This window comes from Mastigoproctus giganteus, chromosome 10 (assembly GCF_048544385.1).
Source record: "Mastigoproctus giganteus isolate SK-2022 chromosome 10, ASM4854438v1, whole genome shotgun sequence".
NCBI lineage: Eukaryota > Metazoa > Arthropoda > Arachnida > Uropygi > Thelyphonidae > Mastigoproctus > Mastigoproctus giganteus.
The window spans coordinates 27,999,040-28,023,435 of record NC_143584.1 but is presented as its reverse complement, the minus strand read 5'-3'; the positions used below and the strand labels follow the sequence as shown (position 1 = coordinate 28,023,435).

The 24,396-nt window shown below is 35.2% G+C and overlaps 1 protein-coding gene across 1 annotated transcript in view; it reads right to left on the bottom strand.

The window, feature by feature from the left end:
* Positions 1-24,396, bottom strand: part of LOC150078915 (uncharacterized) — a 508,023-nt gene that overhangs the window by 437,192 nt on the left and 46,435 nt on the right. The window contains exon 2 of the mRNA XM_090382884.1: positions 20,456-20,547. Coding sequence (XP_090239010.1) covers positions 20,456-20,542 — 87 coding nt within the window. The 5' untranslated portion in view covers positions 20,543-20,547. The remainder of the gene's footprint in view (positions 1-20,455; positions 20,548-24,396) is intronic.

The window sequence follows — 24,396 nt, the reverse complement described above, 5'->3', positions numbered from 1 at the left end:
GCTTATGTCAACACCAAACTGATTCAACGTTGCACTGACCATCCATGTCAACTGGATGCACTATCTTAGATTTTATGTGCTTCTTAACTAACAGCATAATCCCCTCTTATTCTGTTTGTCCTTTCTGTATACATTGCACTCCTTACATTTAAATTTTGCATCCTTTATATGTGAGTGACACCATTTCTCTGAAATCCTAACAAGGTCTGTATTTGACGTCTTGAGTAGCACTTTAAAAACATCAAATTCAATTACTATACTCCTAACATTGGTGTACATGCAAGTATACATGCACCTGTTCTTAAATCTTAGTTACCCTAACACAGCCCATGTATTAACTTGTTTCTTGATGACTTACAGCAGTCCTTGAAATCCCCAGCACCTTGTTTTAAAGCTGCTTCTTGTTCCAATAGAAGTAGTGCAAGAATCTTTTAATATGTTTAATATAATCTTAATATGAACAGTTTCAACAAAAAAGGACAAATGAATTTACACCTTTCCCCCAATCTTTAATGAGTAACTAAATGAAATCACTAACTGAACTTCTGTTCTGCACAAAGCACTGTTTCGTATGAAAGAATTCGGGATGAAGAGAATAATAATAATAATAATAATACAAGTCAAAATTAAAACTTGATTTATTCACAATGCTACTGATTAAGGGCATTAGCAAAGAGACAGAGCAAATTAGTTCAACAACAGTCTTGCCAATAAATAAATGCAGAGGAAATGCAGTATTCTTTTTAATCTTATTTTAATTAATACATTTTTTATTTTGATCCCTCTAAGGACTATAACTGGGAATTGCACTTAATGCAATTAACAAAAATTGCTGCCATCTGCCAATCAAAAACTTTTCTCTCATTTCTTTTTTTACTCTTTAGTTTTAAAATCATATTTTCTTTACAAATATAGGCTGTTGTTGTTATTTGTTTTTGAAGAGCATTAGCAACTAAGGCCATATTGCTCCAGGGATATGCGGTGGTCATTCCCTGACCTTTCCGCATCTTCCGTATTTGGTGGTCACGGGCTTGAACACTGGTCTAATCAAGAAGCATGTGCTATGCACTGCGGCTCCTGCCTACCTGGCTACGAAGATGGCACAAGTATATGCCTATAATAATGTGATTTAATACAAAGTGATTCAAAATTCACAAAAGCCAAAATGAAAGGGCTAATTTCTCTCATTTTAGTAACCATGCCCATTTCCTACTAAAGAGTTGTGTATGGTTACTAATATACATCAGTAGGAAATGTCTACTTTAAAAACATCAAATTTAATTTGATGCTTTTAAAGTCCACCAACATCAATTGGAAGTGCATCCAACTGATGTTGGTGGACATTGCAATGTTGAGTCTGTTTTGTGTGACATAAGCACTGGGAAAGGAAAAATGAGAGTAGGTGTTGTTGTTGTTATTATTATTTGGTTTTTAGGAGCATTAGCAATTAAGGCCATATTGCTCCAGGGATATGCGGTGGTCATTCCCTGACCTTTTCGCATCCTCCGTATTTGGTGGCTCACGGGCTCGAACCCCAGTTTGTTTGTTTTGTTATTTGGTTTTTAAGAGCATTAGCAACTAAGGCCATATTGCTCCGGGATATGCAGTGGTCAATCCCTGACCTTTCCGCATCCTCCGTATTTGGTGGTGATGGGCTGGAACCCCGGTCTAATCAAGAAGCGTGTGCTACGCACTGCTGCTCCTTCCCACCTGGCTACGGAGGCGCTCGAACCCCAGTCTAATCAAGAAGCATGTGCTACGCACTGCTGCTCCTGGCCACCTGGCTACAGAGGCACCATAGAGAGTAGGTTTGCGTTATAGGCCAAATGAATCTGATGAGTATAATGAGCAATTGTGCAGAGAAATAGAGTGAGCCAGTAAATCAGAGTGTATTATAATGGGGGATTTTAATTTCCCAGAGATTGACTGGAATTTGTGGGTTGGTCACTCACACACTAGCAAGGCTTTTGGGGATTTATTGGATGACTGTTTTCTACAGGAGTAGAAACTATAGTACTACAGGACTTTTTTCTTCGGGAGACAACTAGAGGGAGTGATCCTCTTGATCTGATTACTCAAGATACTCTTGATCTGATTATCAGTAGCGATTCTTCATGCATCACGAATCTGCAGATAAAGGAACCACTAGGTGGCAGTGATCACAGTGTGCTGAAGTGGGATTTACTCAAAGAGGTAACTACCATCAAGGGTAAAGGGAAAGGTTTTTACTTTTGTAAAGTTGACTACAGTGGGACCAACTGATGATGTTACCAACAGCAAATTCAAAATGAGAAGCATTCAAAGAATTAATCTTGGAAGCTACTAGGCTTTTCATACCAACAAAGAAATATTGTTCAACATTTAGGCCAAAATGGATGTCAGATGAACTAATTAGACATGTGATAAAGAAGAAAAATGCATGGGATACATATAAATTAACATGTGACACAGAAGCCTAAGATAGATATAAGCTGGTCTGTAACCAAGTTACAAAGGAGGTTAGGCAGGCAAAGGCAGATTATGAGAAATCTTTGGCAAAGGATGCAAAGAAAAACAGCAAAGACTTCTTTACTTATGTAAACTCTAGAAGAAAGGGGATGAATCAGACTGTTCCACTTGATATCGATGGTTTAACTGTTGATGATCCTGCTCAGGTAGCTAACAAACTAAATGAATATTCTGCATCTACATTCAGACATGAGGAGTTATTCAGGGAGGGGAATGCCAGAGGTGTATTCAACTCTGGCAGTAAACTAGATAATCTTGTAATAACTGAGAGTAAAGTGAAGGAGAAATTGTTGAAGATAAACATAAAAAAGGCACCTGGTGTGGATGGAAACTACCCAGTTATATTAAAGGAGGCAGCAAAGGAAGTAAGCAAACCCTTAGCCATAATTATGAGAGCTTCCCTGGACTCAAGGGAGGTCCCATGGACTGAAGATGTGCAAATGTGACCCCAATCCACAAAGGAGGATCAAAGGGAGAAACAGGCAATTACAGACCTGTTAGTTTAACTTCTGTTCCAGGGAAATTAATGGAGGCACTGGTTAAAGTAGCATTGCAGGATCATCTATACAAGACTTCTGTTAAAACTCGGACACTGCATGGGTTTGTTAAGGGGAAGTCTTGTCTGACTAATTTGACTGGATACTATAATGTAGTGACAAAGGAACTGGATGCAAAGAACAACTTTGATATCATATATTTGGCCTTTGATACTTCTGGAAGACTGCTGCTATGGATAAAGGGATGGTTGAGTGGAAGAAGACAGAGAGTGGTAATCAATGGACACTGCTCTTCGTAGACTAATGCTATTAGTGGAGTCCCTCAGGGTTCAGTGTTGGGTCCATTGTTGTTTTCTGTATTTATAAATGATATTGATGATGGTATATCAGGCTTAATGTTGTTAATGACACTAATGACAGTACACTGCTGCAACACAATATAGAAAAGTTGAGCAGATGGGTTGAGAGGTGGCAAATGAAGTTTAACATTGACAAATGTAAAGTACTACATATGGGAAGCAGTAATCCCAGAGTAACATATCAACTCTGTGGTACCACAGAGGCAGTGGTAGAGAATGAAAAGACCTGGGGGTAATTGTGCATACAGGCAGATATGAAGTTTTCTGGGCAGTGCAGACGGTCTGCAAGAGTAGCTCATGGTGTCTTTTCAATGATATACGGGAATTTTTCTAGCAGGGATAAGGAGGTGATTATCCCCTTGTATAAGGCAATGGTCAGGCCACACCTTGAGTACTGTATACAGGTCTGGAGGCCTCATTTTAAGAAGGATGTAGAGCTGTTGGAACGAGTACAGAGAAGGGCAACAAGATTAGTGAACAGAACAAAGGGTTGCTCTTACGAAGAAAGGCTTAAGTTTTGCAAATTACAGTGTCTGGAGACTAAGCACCTGCGAGTTGATCTGATTGAGGTGTATAAAGCCTTGAATGGTTTGAGCATGCTCAATGCTGATGGGATTCTTCCTCTTTCTCAGAATAATCACCTGAGAGGGCATAAATTCAAATTGAGGAAAGACAGTTGTAGGATAGATGTGGAGAAGTTTGCCTTTAGCCAGCGGGTGGTTGATTGCTGGAACAAGCTTCCATCTGTCACTGTAGAAGTTTATAGCTTAAATAGATTCAAGGCAGAACTTGACAAACATATGATGTGAGTGGATGGGTGATATGCGGTTTTTTTTTTTTTGCTGATACTATGTGCCCTTGCTAATACTTATACAAACTTACCTATACTGGTTTGTTCATCATCATATATATTTATAGTCTAGCAATGTTTTTGTTCAAAATCATAAGTGAATGTCAATGCTGAATGTTGAGAAAAAAAAAAAAAAAAAAAAAAAAATCCTATTTACAGGAACCAAATAATTACTTATCATCATTATAGTTATTATAATTATTCAACAGCATAACCTCATTGTACAAAAATTAATAAGTTTTAATTAACAATATTTGATTATATGAATTTTGAATCACCCTGTAGTAATATGCAATATTTCACATAATCAAATGTGCTCACCAGAATCCCATTTCTCACTTTCTTAACATTTGTTGTGAACATGTTAAGATTCGCTGTTTTTGAAAAATAAATAATTTTAATCCTCTAGGACAGTGGTGTCCAACCTATGCCCCGAGAATAATTTTTATATATCCGGTGCAGAAAGTGAACTAAAACAGCATCGATCGCCACTGCGTTTACAGGCATGCAAGCGTCGAGCTCGACTGTATCAAACATATACATATGGTCCAGTTCAGTCATATGTACACTAAATACAGTTATGTACATATGAATCTTTTCATATTGTGAAATTCTACTATTTTGATATAACTTGTTCATTGTATTGAATTTAAAAAAAAAAAAAAAAAAAATCATCCTTAGAAATGTTCCAAAAGAGGAAAATCGATTTGGAGTGTCGTGTTTTTAATCAAAGGTGGACTGAAGACTATTTCTTCACTGATTACCACAAAAAAAGCAGTGTGTTTGGCATGTAAGGAAACTGTGTGAGTTTTTAAAGAATATAATTTAAAACGACACTATGATTTTTCCAAGCATATATCTTATGATCAACATACATGAGTGTTGCAAAAAGAAAACTGTTCCAAGTTACAAAACAAATTAAGAAAACAACAGAACACACTGAAAACATATCAGTCAATAAATTTATATGCTGTAAGTGCCAGTTATTAAGTTGTGGAAGAAATTTGTCTGGAGAAATGAACAATGATACAAGACATTAGTTTGTCTCAACAAACAATTTTGCAAAGAGCAGAAGATATTGGAAAGAATTTGTTTGAACAACTTTTGGAAACCTAAAACAAACAAAATATTTTAGTGTGGCACTGGAAGACAGTACTGATTTAAATACCACAGCCCAACTCCTTATCTTCATACCTAGAATTAATGATAATTTTGTACCAGTTGAAGATTTAGCTGATCTTTTGTACCAGTTGAAGGTTTAGAAGATTTTGATGAGTATGCATGGAACAACTGCGGGTTAAAATCTTTTTGAAAAATTTATGTCAATCTATTGAATAGTTAGGATTAAATATTAAAAACCTGGTAAGAGTCACAACTGGTGGTGCAAAAAAATACGATTGGTAAAAACTTTGGATAGAATAACCAAGAAAACAATAGATATCGGAGCTGAAACTCCAATTGGAATTCACTGCATTGTGTATCAAGAAGCTCTTTATAGGAAAGTATTGGATCTCCAACATGTTGTGAATGTGGTTATTTCAACTGTAAATTTTATAAGATCACATGGCCTTAATGTGGCTGTTGAAACAGCACCAAATGTTTCAACACAGAAAAAGGGAAACCAACAAAACAACTATCAAATATGGAGTGGCTGTTTGATCTTGCAATTCATACAGACATTTCTAGTCATTTAAATGCTCTTAATTTAAAACTATGAACGAAAATTGGTCTGATTTGTTTGGTGACATCAAATCATTTCAGAATAACTTATTATATAAATCCCAAATTGAGCAAGACAATTAATTTAGTTCACTTTGAATATTGTACTGAGCTAAAGGAGAAAAATTTCCAAAGAATTGTTGCGTCTTGTTATTACAATTACTTTTTGACAAGTTTGAAAGTTGATTTACTGATATAAGATCCCATGAAAAAGACATAAGCTTGATTGAGAACCCATTTACTTCTATGGCTGAAAACTACAATCCTAGCTTGCAACTTGAAATTATTGATCTTAAAGCCAAAACATCGCTCAAAAATAAGTATATGGACTGCAAAAATAAACTATTTGAATTCTACAAGGCTCTCCCATCTGAAGATTTTCCACTAATAAAAGAAAATGCCAATGAAAATGGCTACTTTGCTCAGATCAATGTATCTTTTCAAGCAAATTTTTTTTCACGCATAAAATCAAATAAATATTTAAAAAGAAACAGAATAACAGATGAGTATCTTCATTATGTATTGAGATTAGCATGACAAATTTCAACCAAATTTTGAACAATTATCTAAAAATATCCAGCCTCAATCATCTCACTAAATGTTAAGTTTTGTTCAGTAATTGTGCTCCGAGAATATTGTGTACAATATTGTGTATTGTACTTAATAAAATTTGCAAAATAAAGTATTTAAAAATGTTTAACAAGATATGAAAATATAATAAACAATTTTTTCTCGGATCACTTAGTGCGGTCCGTGAAACAAACCTAACTTTGAATATGCCCCCCCCCCCCTGTACGGGAAAAAGTTGGACACTACTGCTCTAGAATATACTTTGTTGGACAGTACACCACAGTATATCATACTACAGTAGCATTATAATGTGAATTTTATTATTCCTCCAGTATGGTTTTCACTTTTTATCAGTATCACACCTATTTTTTAATTGGAAAAGTATAGCATCAAAAAATTCCTTGTAGTACTGTGTTTGTGTATAAAGTGTAGGATGCACTTGCATCTGCGTTAATTTTCCAAAAAAAATTGGTTTCTTCTACATTTTTGTCATAGCATTAAAAGTGGGATAGTTGGGAAGTAATTTTAGTTGGATAAAAAATACTTGCTACCGAAAATATAATTTGTTTTTATCTAATATAATGTCAGAATCAAGAATAAATTTGTTAAGTATACCATTTCCAATTATTCCTTGCTTTTCATTCCAAAAAGTTAAATTGAAAGTAAACTAATTGGCTATTTTTAATTTTCTTTTTTTTTTGGTGGCCATAACTTAAATGGTTACGATGTGGCAACACCACCTTTAGACATTTTTTAGTCTACAAGGCTTCATGCATTTGTAGAAAATCAACTGAAAATTGACTGCATAAAAATTGCTTGCTTGCTTTCCAAGATTATAACATTCAGCAGCATCTTTTCTTAAAACAACATAAAATAATTAAGTTTTCTGTATATAACAGAAAAGGTTTCAATAGGGCAACCAGAATTTGGATAGAAATTCCCTATAAACAACAGAAAGACAGTGGTTGGTATTTTGTATTAAGCCCCTATAATCCATTTAAAAAAAATTAAGATATTTTACTAGATACAGTAAACTATCTGCATTTTAAATAGTTAATCAGAGTGACATTAAATTTTCCGAAATTATCAATTAAAAAACTGCAGTTTTAAGTACTAAGAAGAAAATCAATCCCTACACTATTCCAGCATGCTATATTTTAATACATAAACTAACACATTACAATAATTTTATCAGCCTGCTCTTAGATTTATGTTTTGTGAATTTAACAAATTGGAAGGGGTGATACTCAAATAAGAGTCCCATTCATTGTATAAATTTACTAAATGATTATATATAATCACTACATTTCCCACTTTCACTGTAACATATATATACATACTTCACAAAAATCAAGAAGTAATACGTGCAAGCATGTGTTGAAATCAACTTCTCAAATCCTTGACTAGTTGAGTAGTTATGGTCATGGAATGCTGTAGTTTGAAGGGTAAACTGCCTTGAGTATTTTAGAAAAAATCACGAACTTCCACAATATGAACCTTCTTTTCCTTCCTCTTCTTATTCTTCTATGATCAGACTAAAACTTTATAGACTAATGTTTCCCCAGATATAATATAAATGAAAAGCTACTACTAAAGACTAAACCAATTCTGTTCTATACATAGTTAAAGGACTACATATCTTAAGATTAAAACCTTCTTCCCATACCCATTAACTCTGTATACCACCTTACTGAAAGTAAAAAAAAAAAAATATCTGAGACTGTTAAACATGCCAAGATCTCACATACTCAACTAAACTTTCAATTTGGCAGGGTTCACAAAATGTGGAAAGAAAGTTTCATAATCTAAGGAGATGTACCTTCACACATTTATTTAGGAAGCTGGATATCAAGCCCATAAATTATTTACTCCTATCAATTTAGAGTGGCTAAGCAAAGAGGGAAGAAATCTACTGCCATTTTAAATTTAATAGCACTGTACAAGAATATAAGATTGTCCTACTTATTTATTGAAATGTAGTGGATCTGGAAGACTATAATTTTCTCCTCTTGTCATCTTTAACTTTCTTAGCCAAATAACACTATTTTTTTGCCCACTTTTTTTACAAATGAAACAATTTTACTCTCAGAATTAACATGAATTCAATCACAGAAAGAAGACAGATATATAATATAACCACAAACACAAATTGAATAATTTTTCTTTTACCTTTCACAATATGGAAAGTAACAACTGTACATTACATAATATTGAATGATTAACTAAATCTGCAATACTTCAAGGCATAAATAGTTTTCAGAATGTAAAAAATAAAATAAATCTGGAAAAAAGACAAGAGGTCTTGAAAATTTATAGTTAATATATATTATTATACAGTGCCAATAAAAATTAGTATTTAATACATGAAACAGGTAATTTTCATAACATATATATGCTGTGCAAGTTAAATTTAATAAATATTTGAATACCATTACAAACTTTTGCTGCATGCATTTTTTTTGTGTGCCATATTCTTTCTGATCAGAAAAAAGTGATAAACTTTTATATGATTAAAGATATATCAGAATTGAACAATTGACTTTTAAGTGATAAAATGTTGGATCTAACGATATTAAAGTAATTTATACATTTATGCTTTTATTAAACTTTCAGTGCAGAATATACTTGAAAAACGAGTTAACATAACTATTCATCTCTTTGACTTTCAAAAAACATTTAAAGTTTATTTTATAAGTCATCCTTAAAAAATAAATAAATAAATAAAAACTATTAATATATGTTCTGTAGAACATGATCTGGTCACATTAATTTAGATTAAATTAAGCTAGCAACTCGTTAAGACTCCTTTTAGAGCCCCTTTTCAACAGTTAAGTTTCATAATCTAAGTTTCATAAGTTACGAAAATTTGAAAAATAACACTGGTTACATGCCAATGGGTATAAAGGAACAAGAACATCAGTGAGAAAATGCAGTGCAGTGAGAACTTCCTGAAAGCTTGAGCTGCCTATGTGTGAGTGGCAGGATGGCTAATGACCACCAGAAATAAGCAGAACAGAAAATAAATTAATCAGTATGCATCCAACTTGATAAACAGGTTGAGATGAAGTGTCTGACAAGAGAACTATGTTTGTCATGTTGAAAGCTCCTCATCCGAAATTTTTCTCATTCATATCATAGATGTGCCAGGTAACACCTTTATACAAAACTTTCAGCTGCTAATACCAACTGCAAGTACAAGTATTTAGGGAGAGAGAAAGAAAAAAAACAAAAAACGCCCAAAATGTAAATTTCTGTTGATGATGCACTACAAATCTGCAATTGCAATGGTTACTCTGGAGAGACCTGAAGAATGGTAGAGGAATTTGCATATACATACCAAGTGAAGAGGCAAAAGGAATCAATAAGTGTATTGTGCATTTTGAAGAGAGAGAAATAAATTCAAAAGGACACATTCATATCACATGTGCAACTTTTTGACACTTCTTGTGTGACATATTTGTTTCTTTGTGAAAATCAGTGGCACACTTGACATTCTGGAAGACAAATATAGTTATTGTAGATGTCAATCAGCAATAACTTTCAATAACAAATTTTTTTTTTTTTTTTTTTTGCTTTATTTCTAGTTGGTGTTGGCTGCTAAAATTCTGCATAGGATTATTACCTGATAGGATCTATAAAACAGCAAAATTTCAGATGAAGTTTTGCTTCCTGGCATTTAATGTTATGACTGGGCTGAGATAAAGAGAAGAAAAGATGTATTGAGAATTCTGGGTTCTTAAGAGAGGTTGATGGGAACCATGAGATTATAACTGACTCAACCTGCTGCTGGTGATTGTTTTTAAAGGGGGGGGGGGGGGGGAAGACTAGACTCTTAAATATGTTGACCCTGGTTCTGCTGAATCAAACAAAACTGCCAACACCAAGTTCAACAGAACCAATCTGTTCTAATTTATCTAACTGCTAATAAAATTGTAGTCATGATCACATCAACAGGTACCGCCAGCAGCAAGTTCATATATCTCTTCCAAGTACTTAAACATTTTCTAAACAAGTGGTTTTCATCTCCATTTCATTTCAGCCCACAAAAAGTAATAAAATTAATAAATATATATTTTTTTGTCATTGTGTACACTGCTGTTTTTCAAATAACTTACGGATTAAACAAACCATCTGACATTATAACTGACAGAAGTTTTAAAATGTATTATAAAATGCCAGAAGGTAATCAAATTGTAGCACGGTGCTTAATGATTTTGTAATAACTGAGAGCAAAGTGGAGGAGCAATTGTCGAAGTTAAACACAAGAAAGGCACCTGGAGTCGATGGGATCTATCCAGTTATATTAAAGGAGGTGGTAAAGGAAGTAAGCAAGCCCTTAGCCATAATTATAAGAGCATCCTTGGACTCAGGGGAGGTCCCCACAGACTGGAGATGTGCAAATGTATCCCCAATTCATAAAGGAGGATAGAAGGGTGACACGAGTAATTACAGACCAGTTAGTTTAACTTCTGTTCTGGGTAAAATAATGGAGTCACTGGTTAAAGATGCATTGCGCGATCATCTAGACAAGACTGCAGCAATAATTCAGACACAGCATGGGTTTGTTAAGTCTTGTCTGACAAATTTTATAGGATATTATGATGTGGTTACAAAGGAATTGGATGCAAAAAATAATTTTGATATCATATACTTGGATTTCAGGAAAGCTTTTGACACTGTTGTACATGGAAGACTACTGTACAAATTGGAGCAGAGTGGTATTAAGGGTAAGTTGCTACAATGGACAAAAGGATGGTTGAGTGGGAGAAGACAGAGGGTGGTAATAAATGGGTGCTGCTCTTCGTGGACTAATGTTATTAGTAGAGTCCCACAGGGTTCGGTGTTGGGTCTTCTGTTGTTTTGTGTATTTATCAATGATATTGATGAAGGTATATCAGGCTTAGTGTCGAAGTTTGCAGATGATACAAAGGTTGGCAGGGTTGTTAATGACAGTAATGGCAGAGTGCTACTGCAACAGGATCTAGAAAATTTGGTCAGATGGGCTGAGAAGTGGCAACTGAAGTTTAACCTTGACAAATGCAAAGTACTGTGTAAGGATACAAGTAACCCCAGAGAAACGTACCAGCTGTGTGGTACTAAACTTAAGGTGGTAGAAAATGAAAAAGACCTGGGAGTAATTGTGCAGTCAGATATGAAGTTTTCTGAGCAATGCAGACAGGCTGCCAGGGCAGGTCATGGGGTTTTGCCAATGACATACATGCATTTTGCTAGCAGGGTAGAGGAGGTGATTGTCCTTCTGTATAAGGCAATGGTCAGGCCACGCCTTGAGTACTGCGTACAGGTCTGGAGGCCTCATTTTAGGAAGGATGTAGATTTGCTTGAGCGTGTACAGAGAAGGGCAACAAGATTGGTGAGGGGAATGAAGGGATCCTCTTACCAAGAGAGGCTTAAGTTCTGAAAATTGCAGTGGCTGGCTGGAGACTAGGCACCTGTGCGGTGATCTGACTGAGGTGTATAAGTCCTTGAATGGGTTGAGCATGCTGAATTCTGAAGGGATTCTTCCACTTGTTCAGATTACAAACTTAAGTGGGCATAAATTCAAATTAAGGAAAGACAGATGTAGAATAGATGTGAGGAAATTTGCCTTTAGCCAGTGGGTGGTTAATTGCTGGAACAAACTTCCATCTGTCGTTGTGGAAGTTGATAGGTTAAATAAATTTAAAGAGGAACTGGACAAACATTTAGAGGGAATGGTTGTGTGAATTTTTTTTTTTTTGGCTGATGCTGGATAAGCTCATACACTTGCTTTCTTGCATCACATGTCACTACTAATACTACTACGACATTCTTCATTTACAATATAAGATCTTTCAGCATTCTGCTGACACCCAGTAAAGATCAGAGGCCACAACTAAGACACTCCAAGCTTAAGAAAAAAAGTCTGATTAAGCAAAGCACAGCATTGTTCAGCATGCATACTTCACAGTGAAGTGATTTTGGATTCAGAATGAAGTCCACCAACCACTGTACTTTCTCATAAAGGCTTGTTTTTATTCCATCATACTACATAAATTTGAACTATGCGATCAATGTTTTTTAAAAAGTTCCTTCTTAACTGTTGAGCAATTCTTCCAAAGCAAGTTCAAAACATTCAAATTCCTTGGATTTTTAACACTGTTGCTAAAGCTTCATTTTAGAGTTACCTGTGTTTTCTTTTACTAGTAAAGTTCTAGTACTACTTTAATATGGAACCAGTATTTATTGACCTAGGCTCTAGTGTAAACCAAACTCTGGTGTAAATAAAAATTACTATACCCTCTTATAGAATTATATTTCATTTATTTATCAAAAAACTGATTTCATGTAATTCAGCAAATGTGGTGATTTTTCTAAGAATAAGTATAGAAAGATATACTATCTGAAATTGTATATGTTCCTTCACATTAACCACTTTACTTTTTGATTCAGTACATATCAATATAAACAAAAGTTGTTCATTCACAATTTCTACCATGAAATCATGTTTTCTAAGTATTTATGTTCCGTAGTTCACATCAATCATAATATGCACTACTGTATGACTGCAAGGAGAGAAACAGCAGTAATAATTACTAAATACATAAGTCACTACTGTTCATTAAGTTTAATTAATAAATGTGGTTTTCTGTTATAGTACAGGGTGGGCCATATGTTAGTTTACCAAGAAATAATTTGTGCAATTTAAATATTCAAATAGGTTTCATGTTCTAGTACTTTATTAATAACAACATTATATTTACACAATTTATGACATTTAAATGAATTGTTCAAACTGTTTACAATAATGTATTTAAATTGCATGTCTTCTTGGTAAACTGACATATAGCCCATCCAGTATTTCTAGTTAATTTAATCAGTGTTTTTCTATCTTTTTCACAATGAATTATAGTGACATATCACATATACTGTGAAGTTGCAATTTTATTTTATTTTGGTTAGGAAATGGTAAAAAATGAAACCACATTATTTCTAAGTGTTGTCTAAATTTTGTACTTTATGTTATGAGTCTCCTAATATAATTTCTGTTTCCTGTTCTATTTTGCCTAACAAAAGTATAATCACAATGCACTAACACAACTTACAAAAAACGTTCTTTTGTGTCCAGGTTTTGCAAAACAACCTATTCTACCAAGAATTCTTTGTTACTTTTCTGGAATATCTTCAAATGATAAAATGTTTAATCATAAGCATTTCTCAGAGAACACAGTTCTGTAATGCATTAATATTCTTCTATCATGATCAGCTCAAATGATCAACTATTAACAATATATTATTATTTATTATTCCTCTCAATTCCAGCAGATTTCCTTTGTCTTGGCTCTAAACTTGGGCATTATGATACCGTCAGACATGAAGTTCTTCAAGCATTGTAGACAGTTGCAAGGAAGGCCCATGGTGTCCTATTGATGATTTATCGAACATTTGCCAGTAGAGATAAGGATGTCATAATCCCATTATACAAGGCTATTGTTAGACCACACTTGGAATACTGTGTTCAAGTATGGAGACTGCACCTAAAAAAAAAAAAAAAAAAAAAAAAAAAAAGACATCGAGCTTCTTGAAAGGGCCCAAAGATGGGTAACTCGCCTGGTGATATCGGCAAAAGGGTGTCCATATGAGGAAAGACTTCAATTAAGTGGGTTGCACAGCTTGGAAACTAGGCACTTTAGAGGAAACTTGATTGAGGTGTTTAAGGCTCTGAGAGGCAAAAGTAAAATGAATGAGGATGAAATTTTCATGGTTATAAATGATTCTCGAACTAGGGGCCATAAATTCAAGTTACGTGGGGAGATGTTTCGACAGGATTGTAGGAAGTTTTATTTTAGTCAGCGAGTTATAAATTACTGGAATAAGTTACCTATATGGGTGGTAGAGGCTGATAGTTTGGGGAAGTTCAAAGGTCAGCTGGATAGCTGTTACCTACAGGAGGAGGGAAATGCATAGGTTGTCTTATTTCCTTTTCTTTTATTATTTATTTATTTTATTTAAATTTATTATTATTTTACTCTTTTTTCTTTCTTTTGTTTTTTGGCTGGTGCAGCATAAGCCTTAGGCTTCCTTGTACCATGTGGCCATTACTAATACTAAATATTTTTATATATTAATGTTATTTATTTAATGAGTCAATTTATTACACTTCAATATTCTTTACTTGTTCAATGAGAAAAGCTACATATCCATAAAACTCTAATTTTCCTAATGCAAATGTACTGATCTAAATCTATACTATCAAAATAATTAATTTCAGAATTGAGGACAATCCAGTCACAATGTACATTATGTCAAAAAAAGTACTGAAACACTAGAGATAAGACAACAATGGATGCAATTTCACGAATGCTTTTCAAATCCAGTTTTTAATGTGGTGCTGCAGCCTCTTTTGGCATGTTATGCAATACAGTCTTCATTCAACACTTTTCACTAATTTGCAGGGAAATATATTTTTCCATTCCTTCAGAAGAGTTCATGATTGTATAGTAGTTTTGCCACTTGTTATTTGTTGGGAGAGGTTGGGATTTCAGTCCTGTAGATGACTGAAAGAATTTAATTCTAAAGGCATTTTCAGTCGAAGCTGCAGTTAGCTAATCTTGGCAGAGGAGGTAGAATTTTCCTCCACGAGTTATTTTGGGGTTTCATCCTGCGTAACATGCAAACTGGTCCATGAACATACATTTGTACAGAGATAACACATAATGGTGCAATATGGTCAAAGTTGCTGATGTGTCTAAATCCTAAGAGCAACCTCAGCAGAACAGTTTTTTGGATGGGCAAGTGATATTGCCAAGCCAACACGCAACTTTTCAAATTATTCCACAGTAGTTAAGTTAGATTCTTACGAGATCTTTTCAGTCAATCAGCATCACATTATTCTCCCCAACACAAGATGTCATAGACTGAGCTTTCTGTTGAAAAACCTGAAGACGTGTCATAAAAGTGCATCAGTGTGGCAGAACAGAATTATTAAAGATATCACAATAGTTCTTCTAGAAGAGTAATATTGTGATACCATTCACAAATTTTGTCAGTTTATCACATAACATGAAGAGCACAATTAATCATCAGACTAACACCAATGTGTTTTACAGCTGGAAACCAGAGTTCTTTGCTCTTTTACCCGATGAAAGTGTACATAATAAGCTTTATCATGCCAGAGAATACAGCCACTCCCCGATTAATGTAAGGGTTGCATTCCGCAGAATCAGAATTTCCCCCAGGCTTGTGCAGCACTCACAACTGTGCTCGCTGAATTGATTGAATCAAAAAAGAAATGTTCGATGAACATGTAAATAGAATTATTTATTGTATTTATTCAATTTTTTATCTCATGCACAGGAAATATTACAAAAACGTGCAATTTCAGAAATTTCAGAATTATAAAATTACAAAAAAATAGAGGAGACAGGCATAATGTCAGTAAGTTTTACATCTCAGGCATCGTTGCCAGAATTGATGTCTTTAGCTGATAAGTACGCCGCCGCTGTGGAGGTTGAGGAGATTTAGAAGGGGTTGGCCACTCAACCTTACAAAAGAACATATTAATGGATGACTGGATGGTGGCTTTTTTTTCTTTTCATCATAGATTTCTTTGTAGCAAGCAAGCATATCATTCACCCCTCTGTTAATGTTTAAGAATCATTCACTGTCAGGATCCATCTTCTTAAATCTTGCCATTGCCATCTCTCTGGTGATGAAGCATCTAGGCTCCTCATTTGGTTCATCTTGAGCTTTGTTAACATTTTCTTCTTTCACTACAGCTGCCTGCAAATCAATAAGTTCTTCGTTAAATAATTTCTTCTCTTCTTCCTCTATTAACTCCTCCATGTCTTTTGGCAACAACCTCCAACTGAAGTAGCTCTGCAACCTTTACAATCTTATCTGTAACCTCTTCATGTGATTTGTCTTTTTCAAACCCTTCAAAGCCTTTTACGTGCCGTAGGCATATTTTCTTCCATGCGCCATTTAAACAACTTTTAGTAATTTCCGTCCAGGCTATATTAATGTTTAAGATGATGTGGTAAATATTGTATGATTTCCAAAAGTCCCTTAAAATAAAAATTTTCTCACTGTTTACTGCAGACAATGCCTGAGCAAATGTTGCGCATAAATAGTATGCTTTTATATTCGAAATAACACCCTAATCCATAGGTTGGATGAGTGAAGTCGTGTTTGTTGGTAGAAATATGACTATCACGTTTGAATTGAAATCATTTTCAATGTGCAGGGTTGTCCAGGATTGCTTCTATTAAATAATGTCCAGGAGCATTATTTAATAGAAGCAAAATCTTGGAAGGACCGTTGTTGTTTTTACAACATTTTTCAACCTCGGGAATGAAGTTTTGGCACTGGTGACTTCACCACATACTTTAACGTTGTGGAAACCAGCGCGATGCTTGAACCAATTAAACCACCCGTTGCTTGCCACAAACTTGGCTTGAGGTTCGCCGTACTTATCCTTAATATCTTCATAAATACTTCTTGCTTTTGCTTGAATGGCCATTGGACTCGGGGCACTTGCTTCTGAATCTGATTTTCCATCCATATTATTAATAGCTTTTCCATTTTTGATATAGCACCTGAACACGGTTTTGTGACCACTGTTGATCTTAAATGTGTTGATCCTTTAACTTGTTCTTTTATATGCACACTGTCCCTTAAAATAGTATTCACTGTTGAAGCAACGAGACCTAATTCCGTGCAATAGATGACAAATTTTGACCTGCTTCGCACTTCTTAATCATTTTAATCTTCATTTCTAAATCAATTTTGTTTTGTTTCCTAGCACTGCCAGCACTTGCACTTTCTGTTAGTCCCTTTCTCTTCATCATTGTAAAAAGTAAATAGGAATGATTCTGAAAATTTATTTATGCTTTTTATATGACTGAAGATTTCAGTAAAGGGGAACTCATTTCATCATAATACCATAACGTAAAAACCCACAGAATTCCAGCTATCTGGATTATCGCAAATGCAATAATATTCAGTTTACTACCCGTTTATAATAGATTACGCTAACAGAAAAGTCCAATAAACTGGAAAGTGCAAACTGTTTTTATTGTTTTTTGGTCGTGACCTCCAGAAATGTTCCAGTGACCTTCCAGAAAAATATCACAAAGGCATTCAAAATTTATTCTTATAATGGGGATAACGACGAAAGTGTAGTGCAATTTCCTTTATAAAAATGACCTTTTAGAGAGATAAATAGGTTAGTAATATAGTGAAATTTTCAAACTTCCAAGGCCTTGGAATGAATTACAAAAAAAAAAAAAAAAAATGTTATTGGGTTCACATTGCAATATTTTCACAATACCTCCATTTATCCCTACAGATGCAAATACGTTTCTGTATTTTTTTCAGTTTGCACCAGCTGGCAAAAACTTACGTAAAGGCAAATTTGAGTAAGTTGGGGAGTTCCTGTACTTATCCACTCTTCTGGAAATCATTTCTTCCAAGCATCATTAGACTAAGCAAAATGGTGCAAGGAAGCAAGCCTATATAGCACCAGCCATTTAAAAAAAAAAAAACCCCGTCCTGCTTTGTTTGCCCATCCCATTTAATAATTTCTCTGATTTTCCATTAACTTTTCTGATTTAAATTTATGTCCCCTTGTATGTGTCATCTGAGAGTGTAAGGATGCTATCATCATTTAGTTCACTCAACCCATTTAAACCCTAAAACACTTGAGCCAGGTCTCCTCACAGATGATTTGTTTGCAGACACTGAAATTTATAGAAGAAACTTCTGTCTCGATAAGAGAAACTTTTTATGAACCTGATGGATCTTTTTTTTTTTTTTATGAAAACTCCAAATATACAAGGTATTAGAACCTACAGTATTTAGTACTATGCATGGGTTGAATCCTGCTGATCTTCTCTGCACCAATTTGAACAGATCGATCCTCCCACATGATGCATTTAAACCTTATACAGGTTGATTACCCCCTTTTACCTAGCTGGCAAAATTCATGTATGTCATTGATAGAACTCCATGAATTGTTTTAGCAGACTGTCTACACTGCCCAGAGAACTTCATGTTGGACAATATGATTACTCTTAGGTTTTTCATTCTCAAATACCCCAAGTATGCACCATATAAATAGTATGTTATTCTTCTATTATTGCTACTCAAACGCAGTACCTTACAATTATCAATGTGAAACCTCAATTGCCATTTTTCAGCTCATTTGCCTAATTTACCCAAGTCTTAATGAAACTGCATACCCCAGTTACTGTCATTAACCACCCTGCCCAACTTTATATTCCCAGAAAACTCAGATATAAAACTTGAAATTCCTACATCAATATCATTAATAAATATTAAACAGCAAGGCACACAATACTGATCCTCCATGAGACCCCACTCATAATATTAGTACATAAAGATCAATGGCCATTAATAACTAATTTGTCTCCTACTAAACCATTCCTTGATTCATAACAGTAACTTGTTCTCAATTGCACACATTTGTATAGCATCATGGGGAACAGTATCGAAAGCTTTATTGAAATACATATGCCAAAATTATTTTTTTGCTTCCAGTTACTTTGTGACTACTTCGTAATAAATCAAACTGGTCAATTACGATTCCTATAATCATTGCCATGCTATAATTATAGCATGGCAATGGTTATAGGCATCATGATTTTACAAATTTGTACATCATAGACAAATTTATATGATGAAACATTTGTAGATGACAGCTTCTCCAAAGCATTCCTTGAGTGCAATGCTCCTCATAGTATATACACTAACAACTACTATATGTTTCTGAACCTCTTTGATAATTCTTTGTCAATTCTGGGTACAGATTTTTGAACAATGCCATTACTGTTAAGTAACTGCTTGTTGTCGAGAATAGTCTTCCTAATTTTCAACTTTGGCAGAGACAATTGCATAAGATATTTCAAATGCATATCATGCTTCAGACAGATTTCTGGAATACTGAGAAGCTCTGAAATTGATCACATGTTACATTCTGTCCTACATTTGCATCTCACCTGCTGTTCACACTGAAATTTGTTGAGTTAATTTCTGTGAAGCATATTGATTCCTTTTACAGCTCTCTATGCTATCTACAATATTCACATAAACATAATAGAGACACCAAGAATCAAGAGAAATAAGTGTCCAATACTTTTGGTATCATGTATAACCCTATAAATGTAAGATGTTCTCCAACAATTGTGAAGTTTGGGATCTCTCCACGATCCAGTAATTCTGATTTTTATCATTAATGTTGTTTATAAATGATAAATGTTTGTAATTTGAACTTATGTATTCCTAGGTCTATTAATAAATATTTACAATTTGCTATGAATGTATAAAAACCAGTCTCTTACTTCACGATGGAAAGCTAGAATAACAGTGAACAATAAGCTAAAGATTTTAAGTTGTTCAATCCTACTTTTTGAACTGATGATCTCCATCAGATACCTTTCCAAACATGTTTTTGTCATTAAATAATTGATCAAAATCACCTAGTTAATAATAAAACCACTATTCTACACTTCCAACAAATAGCTTTAGACAGCTGATAACAAGTTATACAATTAAATAAAACATATTGAAGCTTTATAGCTTACCTTCTGTGAAATAAAATAAATTACACACTAAACAGAAAGAAAACAGGCAACAAACCATGATAATCTGTTACCTACATTATTTCTGATTTCAACTGAGCATCACTTCTTGATCACAGTTGTGCAAAGCTTAATATAATATGAATCTGAAGCACTCAAATACAACTGACTTTTATGATGAGAATTTAAAATATTCGATGTGGCTACCTCTAAAAATAAACACCTTTTACATTTCATACAATACAGTTAATTGCATTTTGTGGATTGAAAAAAATAGTCAGTTCTCTACTTCTATTCCCTACCAATTTCTCCCTAATTATCTTCTTAAACTTTTGTCAGGAACAGCATAATTATAAATTAACACTAATAACTTACCGTAGTTTTCTGAGCATTCCTCTTAGGTCTCTGTGGGGCAGAACCTGTATCACCAGGAGATTTCTCTGACCTTGGTTCCGGCTTCATGGCTGCTATTTAAAAAAAATATATATAAATTTGTAAGAATATGTAAATTTTTACCTTGAATAGGCAGGAACCAACAAAAGCTGGGTATCAAGTGACTTAATGAGCAATCAAAGCTAACAAAATTTTTGGTATTTGGTACTCATATAAAACTTTGTGCAGTGCCTGAAATGTTGAATCCCATCAACATTGAACTTGCTTAAACCATTCAAGGCCTTGCACACAAAAAAAGTCATGAGTTAGGATTAAATTTGAAAGTTTCTGCAATTCTGCCCAGACATGATAGGAGGGAGTATATGATGAGAACCTTGTCAATCACTTCGGCCATGGAAGGATTGTGCAAGGCTCATGGGGTACAATTTTTCTCAGTGTAGTCTGTGCTTGTTAACAGGAAAGATTGCTTCTACAGGGATGGGATACACTTAAATAGAAAGGGAAGCAAAAGTGTTTGCTGATGCTATCGAAGCAGTGTTAGGTGGGTCAGAAAACTGCTAGCTTGACTAAAAGGTTAAAAGTGGCTGCAAGCAGAGGTGAAGGTGATTCTTGCACTACTTCTATTAGAATGAGCAGTGGTCTGGAGGTTTCAGGGACTGATGGGAGTCATCATGAAACAAATAAATATATGGGCTTTAGACCTATATATAAATATATATAGGTCTAAAGAGTACAACAAACAATTGCACAGAGAAATATAATGGGCCGGTAAATCAGATTGTGTTATAATGGGGGATTAACTTCCCAGATATTGACTGGAAATTGTGGGTTGGTCACTCGCACACTAACAAGAATTTTGTGGATTTATTGGATGATTGTTTTCTGCAGCAGCATGTTCGAAAGGAAACCAGAGAGTTCTGATTATCATCAGTGATTATTCTTGCATTAATAAATTGCAGATAAAGGAACCCCTAGGTGGCAGTGATCACAGTGTACTGATGTGGGATTTACTTAAAGATATAATTACCATCAGGGGTAAAGGGAAGGGTTTTTGCATCCGTAAAGGCGACTAAAGTGGTCTCAGACAGTTTTTAAATTATGTACAGTGGGATCAACTGAAGACGTTACCAACAACAAATTCTAAGTGGGAAGCATTCAAGGAATTAATCGTGGAAGCTACTGGGCTTTTCATACCGATTAAGAAATTTTGTTCAAGGTTTAGGCCTAAATGGACATCAGATGAACTAATGAGACTCGTGGCAGAGAAGAAAAATGCATGGGATACATATAAATTATCAGGCAACATAGAAGCCTATGGCAGATATAAGTTAGTTTGTAATCAAGTCACAAAGGAGATTAGGCAAGTGAAGGTAGATTTCGAGACATCTTTGGCAAAGGATGCTAAGTCCTTGCTGTCTAGGTATTAGCTAATGCTAATACCTAGACAGCAAGGACTTCTTTACTTAAATAAACTATAGAACAGTGATTCCCAACCTTTTTTGCCCCATGCACCCTTTTCACATATGTCATTTTATGTCTTTTTATTTTTAATTTAATATATGACATCCAATGAAGTGTGATGTCCTGTAGATTATGTACAATCTGCAGAAATGTAGTTTGTAGAAAGATCAATATTCCAACAGTTGAGTCTGTCAATCTGTGGTCACAATTACCCTCCCACTCCCAAACCCTAAAATCCTCCCCTGGCTGAGAACCCCGGCTCCAGAAGGAATGGGGTGAGTCAGATTGGTCCACTTGATATTGATGGTTCAACTATTGATGATCCTGCTCAGATTGCTGATAATCTGAATGAGTATTTTGCATCTATATTTACACATAAGGGGCTATTAAGGGAGGAAAATGCCAGAGGTTTCTAAAACTATAACAGGGTGCTTAACATTTTGTAATAACTGGAAGCAAAGTGTAGGAGAATTTATTGAAGTTAAACATAAGGCACCTGGTGTGGATGGGATCTATCCAGTTATATTAGAGGCAGCAAAGGAAGTAAACAAAGCCCTAGCTATAATTATGAGAGCATCTTTGGACTCAGGATTTGTTTGTTTGTTATTAGGATGTTGTTATTTGGTTTTTAGGAGCATTAGCAACTAAGGCCATATTGCTCGGGGGATATGCGGTAGACACTCCCTGACCTTTCCACACCCTCCGTATTTGGTGGTCATGGGCTCAAACCCCGGTCTAATCAAGAAGCGTGTGCTACCACTGCTGCTCCTGCCCACCTGGCTACGGAGGCGCCTTTTGTTATTAGGAAAATTAGTAACCAAGGCCATATTTCTCCGGGGATATGCAGTGGTAATTTCCTGACCTTTCCGCATCCTCCGTATTTGGTGGTCACGGGCTCGAACCCCGGTCTAATCAAGAAGCGTGTGCTACGCACTGCTGCTCCTGCCCACCTGTCTATGGAGGCGCCTTTGGACTCAGGGGAAGTCCCCACCGACTCGAGATGTGCAAATGTATTCCCGATTCACAAATGGGGGGGGGAATCTAAGGGAGACACAGGTTATTACAGACCTGTTAGTTTAACTTCTGTTCCATGGAAATTAATGGAGGCACTGATTAAAGAAGCATTGCAGGATCACCTAGACAAAACTTCAGTTATAGCTTGGAAACAGCTTCGGTTCATTAAGGGGAAGTCTTGTCTGACCAGAATGCTCAGAGTAATCGCCTGTGAGGAAATAAATTCAAATTGAGGAAAGAGTTGTAGGATCGATGTGTGGAAGTTTGCCTTTAGCCAGCGGGTGGTTGACTGCTGGAACAAACTTCAATTTGTCATTGTAGAAGTTGATAGCTTAAATAGATTCAAGGCAGAACTAGATAAACATTTGGAGCGAGTGGATGGCTAAAATTAGATTTTTTTTTGTTTTTTGGATGATGCTATATAAGCTTGCTTTCTTGCATCATGTGCTTTTGCTAATACTAATGTTACAAGAGTAATTACAGACCAGTTAGTTTAACTTCTGTTTCAGGTAAACTAATGACCACTGTTTAAAGATGTACTGCAGGATCATCTAGACAAGACTGCAGCAATAATTCAGACACAGCATGGGTTTGTTAAGGAAAAGTCTTGTCTGACAAATTTGATTGGATACTATGATGTGGTTACAAAGGAACTCGATGCTAAAAATAACTGATTTCATATACTTGGATTTCATTAAAGCTTTTGATACTGTTGCACAAGGAAGATTACTGTACAAATTGGAGCAGTATGGTATTAAGGGTAAGTTGCTATAATGGATAAAAGGGTGGTTGAGTGGGAGCAGACTGAGAGTGGTAATCAATGGACACTGCTCTTCGTGGACTAATGTTATTAATGGAGTTCCACAGGGTTCAGTGTTGGGCCCACAGTTGTTTTGTATATTTATCAATGGTATTGATGAAGGTATATCAGGCTTAGTGTCGAAGTTTGCAGATGATACAAAGGTTGGCAGGGTTGTTAATGACAGCAATGGCAGTGTGCTACTGCAACAGGATCTAGAAATTTTCAGCAGATGGGCTGAGAAGTGGCAACTGAAGTTAACACTGACAAATGCAAAGTACTGAATATGGGTATCAGTTATCCCATAGTAATGTACCAACTGTGTGTGTGGTACTGCACTCAGGGTAGTGGAGAATGACCTGGAGTTGATTGTGCAGTCAGATATGAAGTTTCTCAGTAATGCAGAAAGGCTGCAAGAGTAGCTTATGATGTCTTGTCAGTGATATACAGGAATTTTGTGAGGAAGTAATAAGGAGTTGATTGTACCCTTTTAAAAGGCAATAGTCAGGCCACACCTTGAGTATTGCATACAGGTCTGAAAGGGTCATTTTGGAAGGATAATAGAGTTGCTTGAACGTCTCAGAGAATGGCAACAGGATTGGCCATGGGAACAAAGGGGTCCTCTTACCAAGAAAGACTTAAGTTCTGC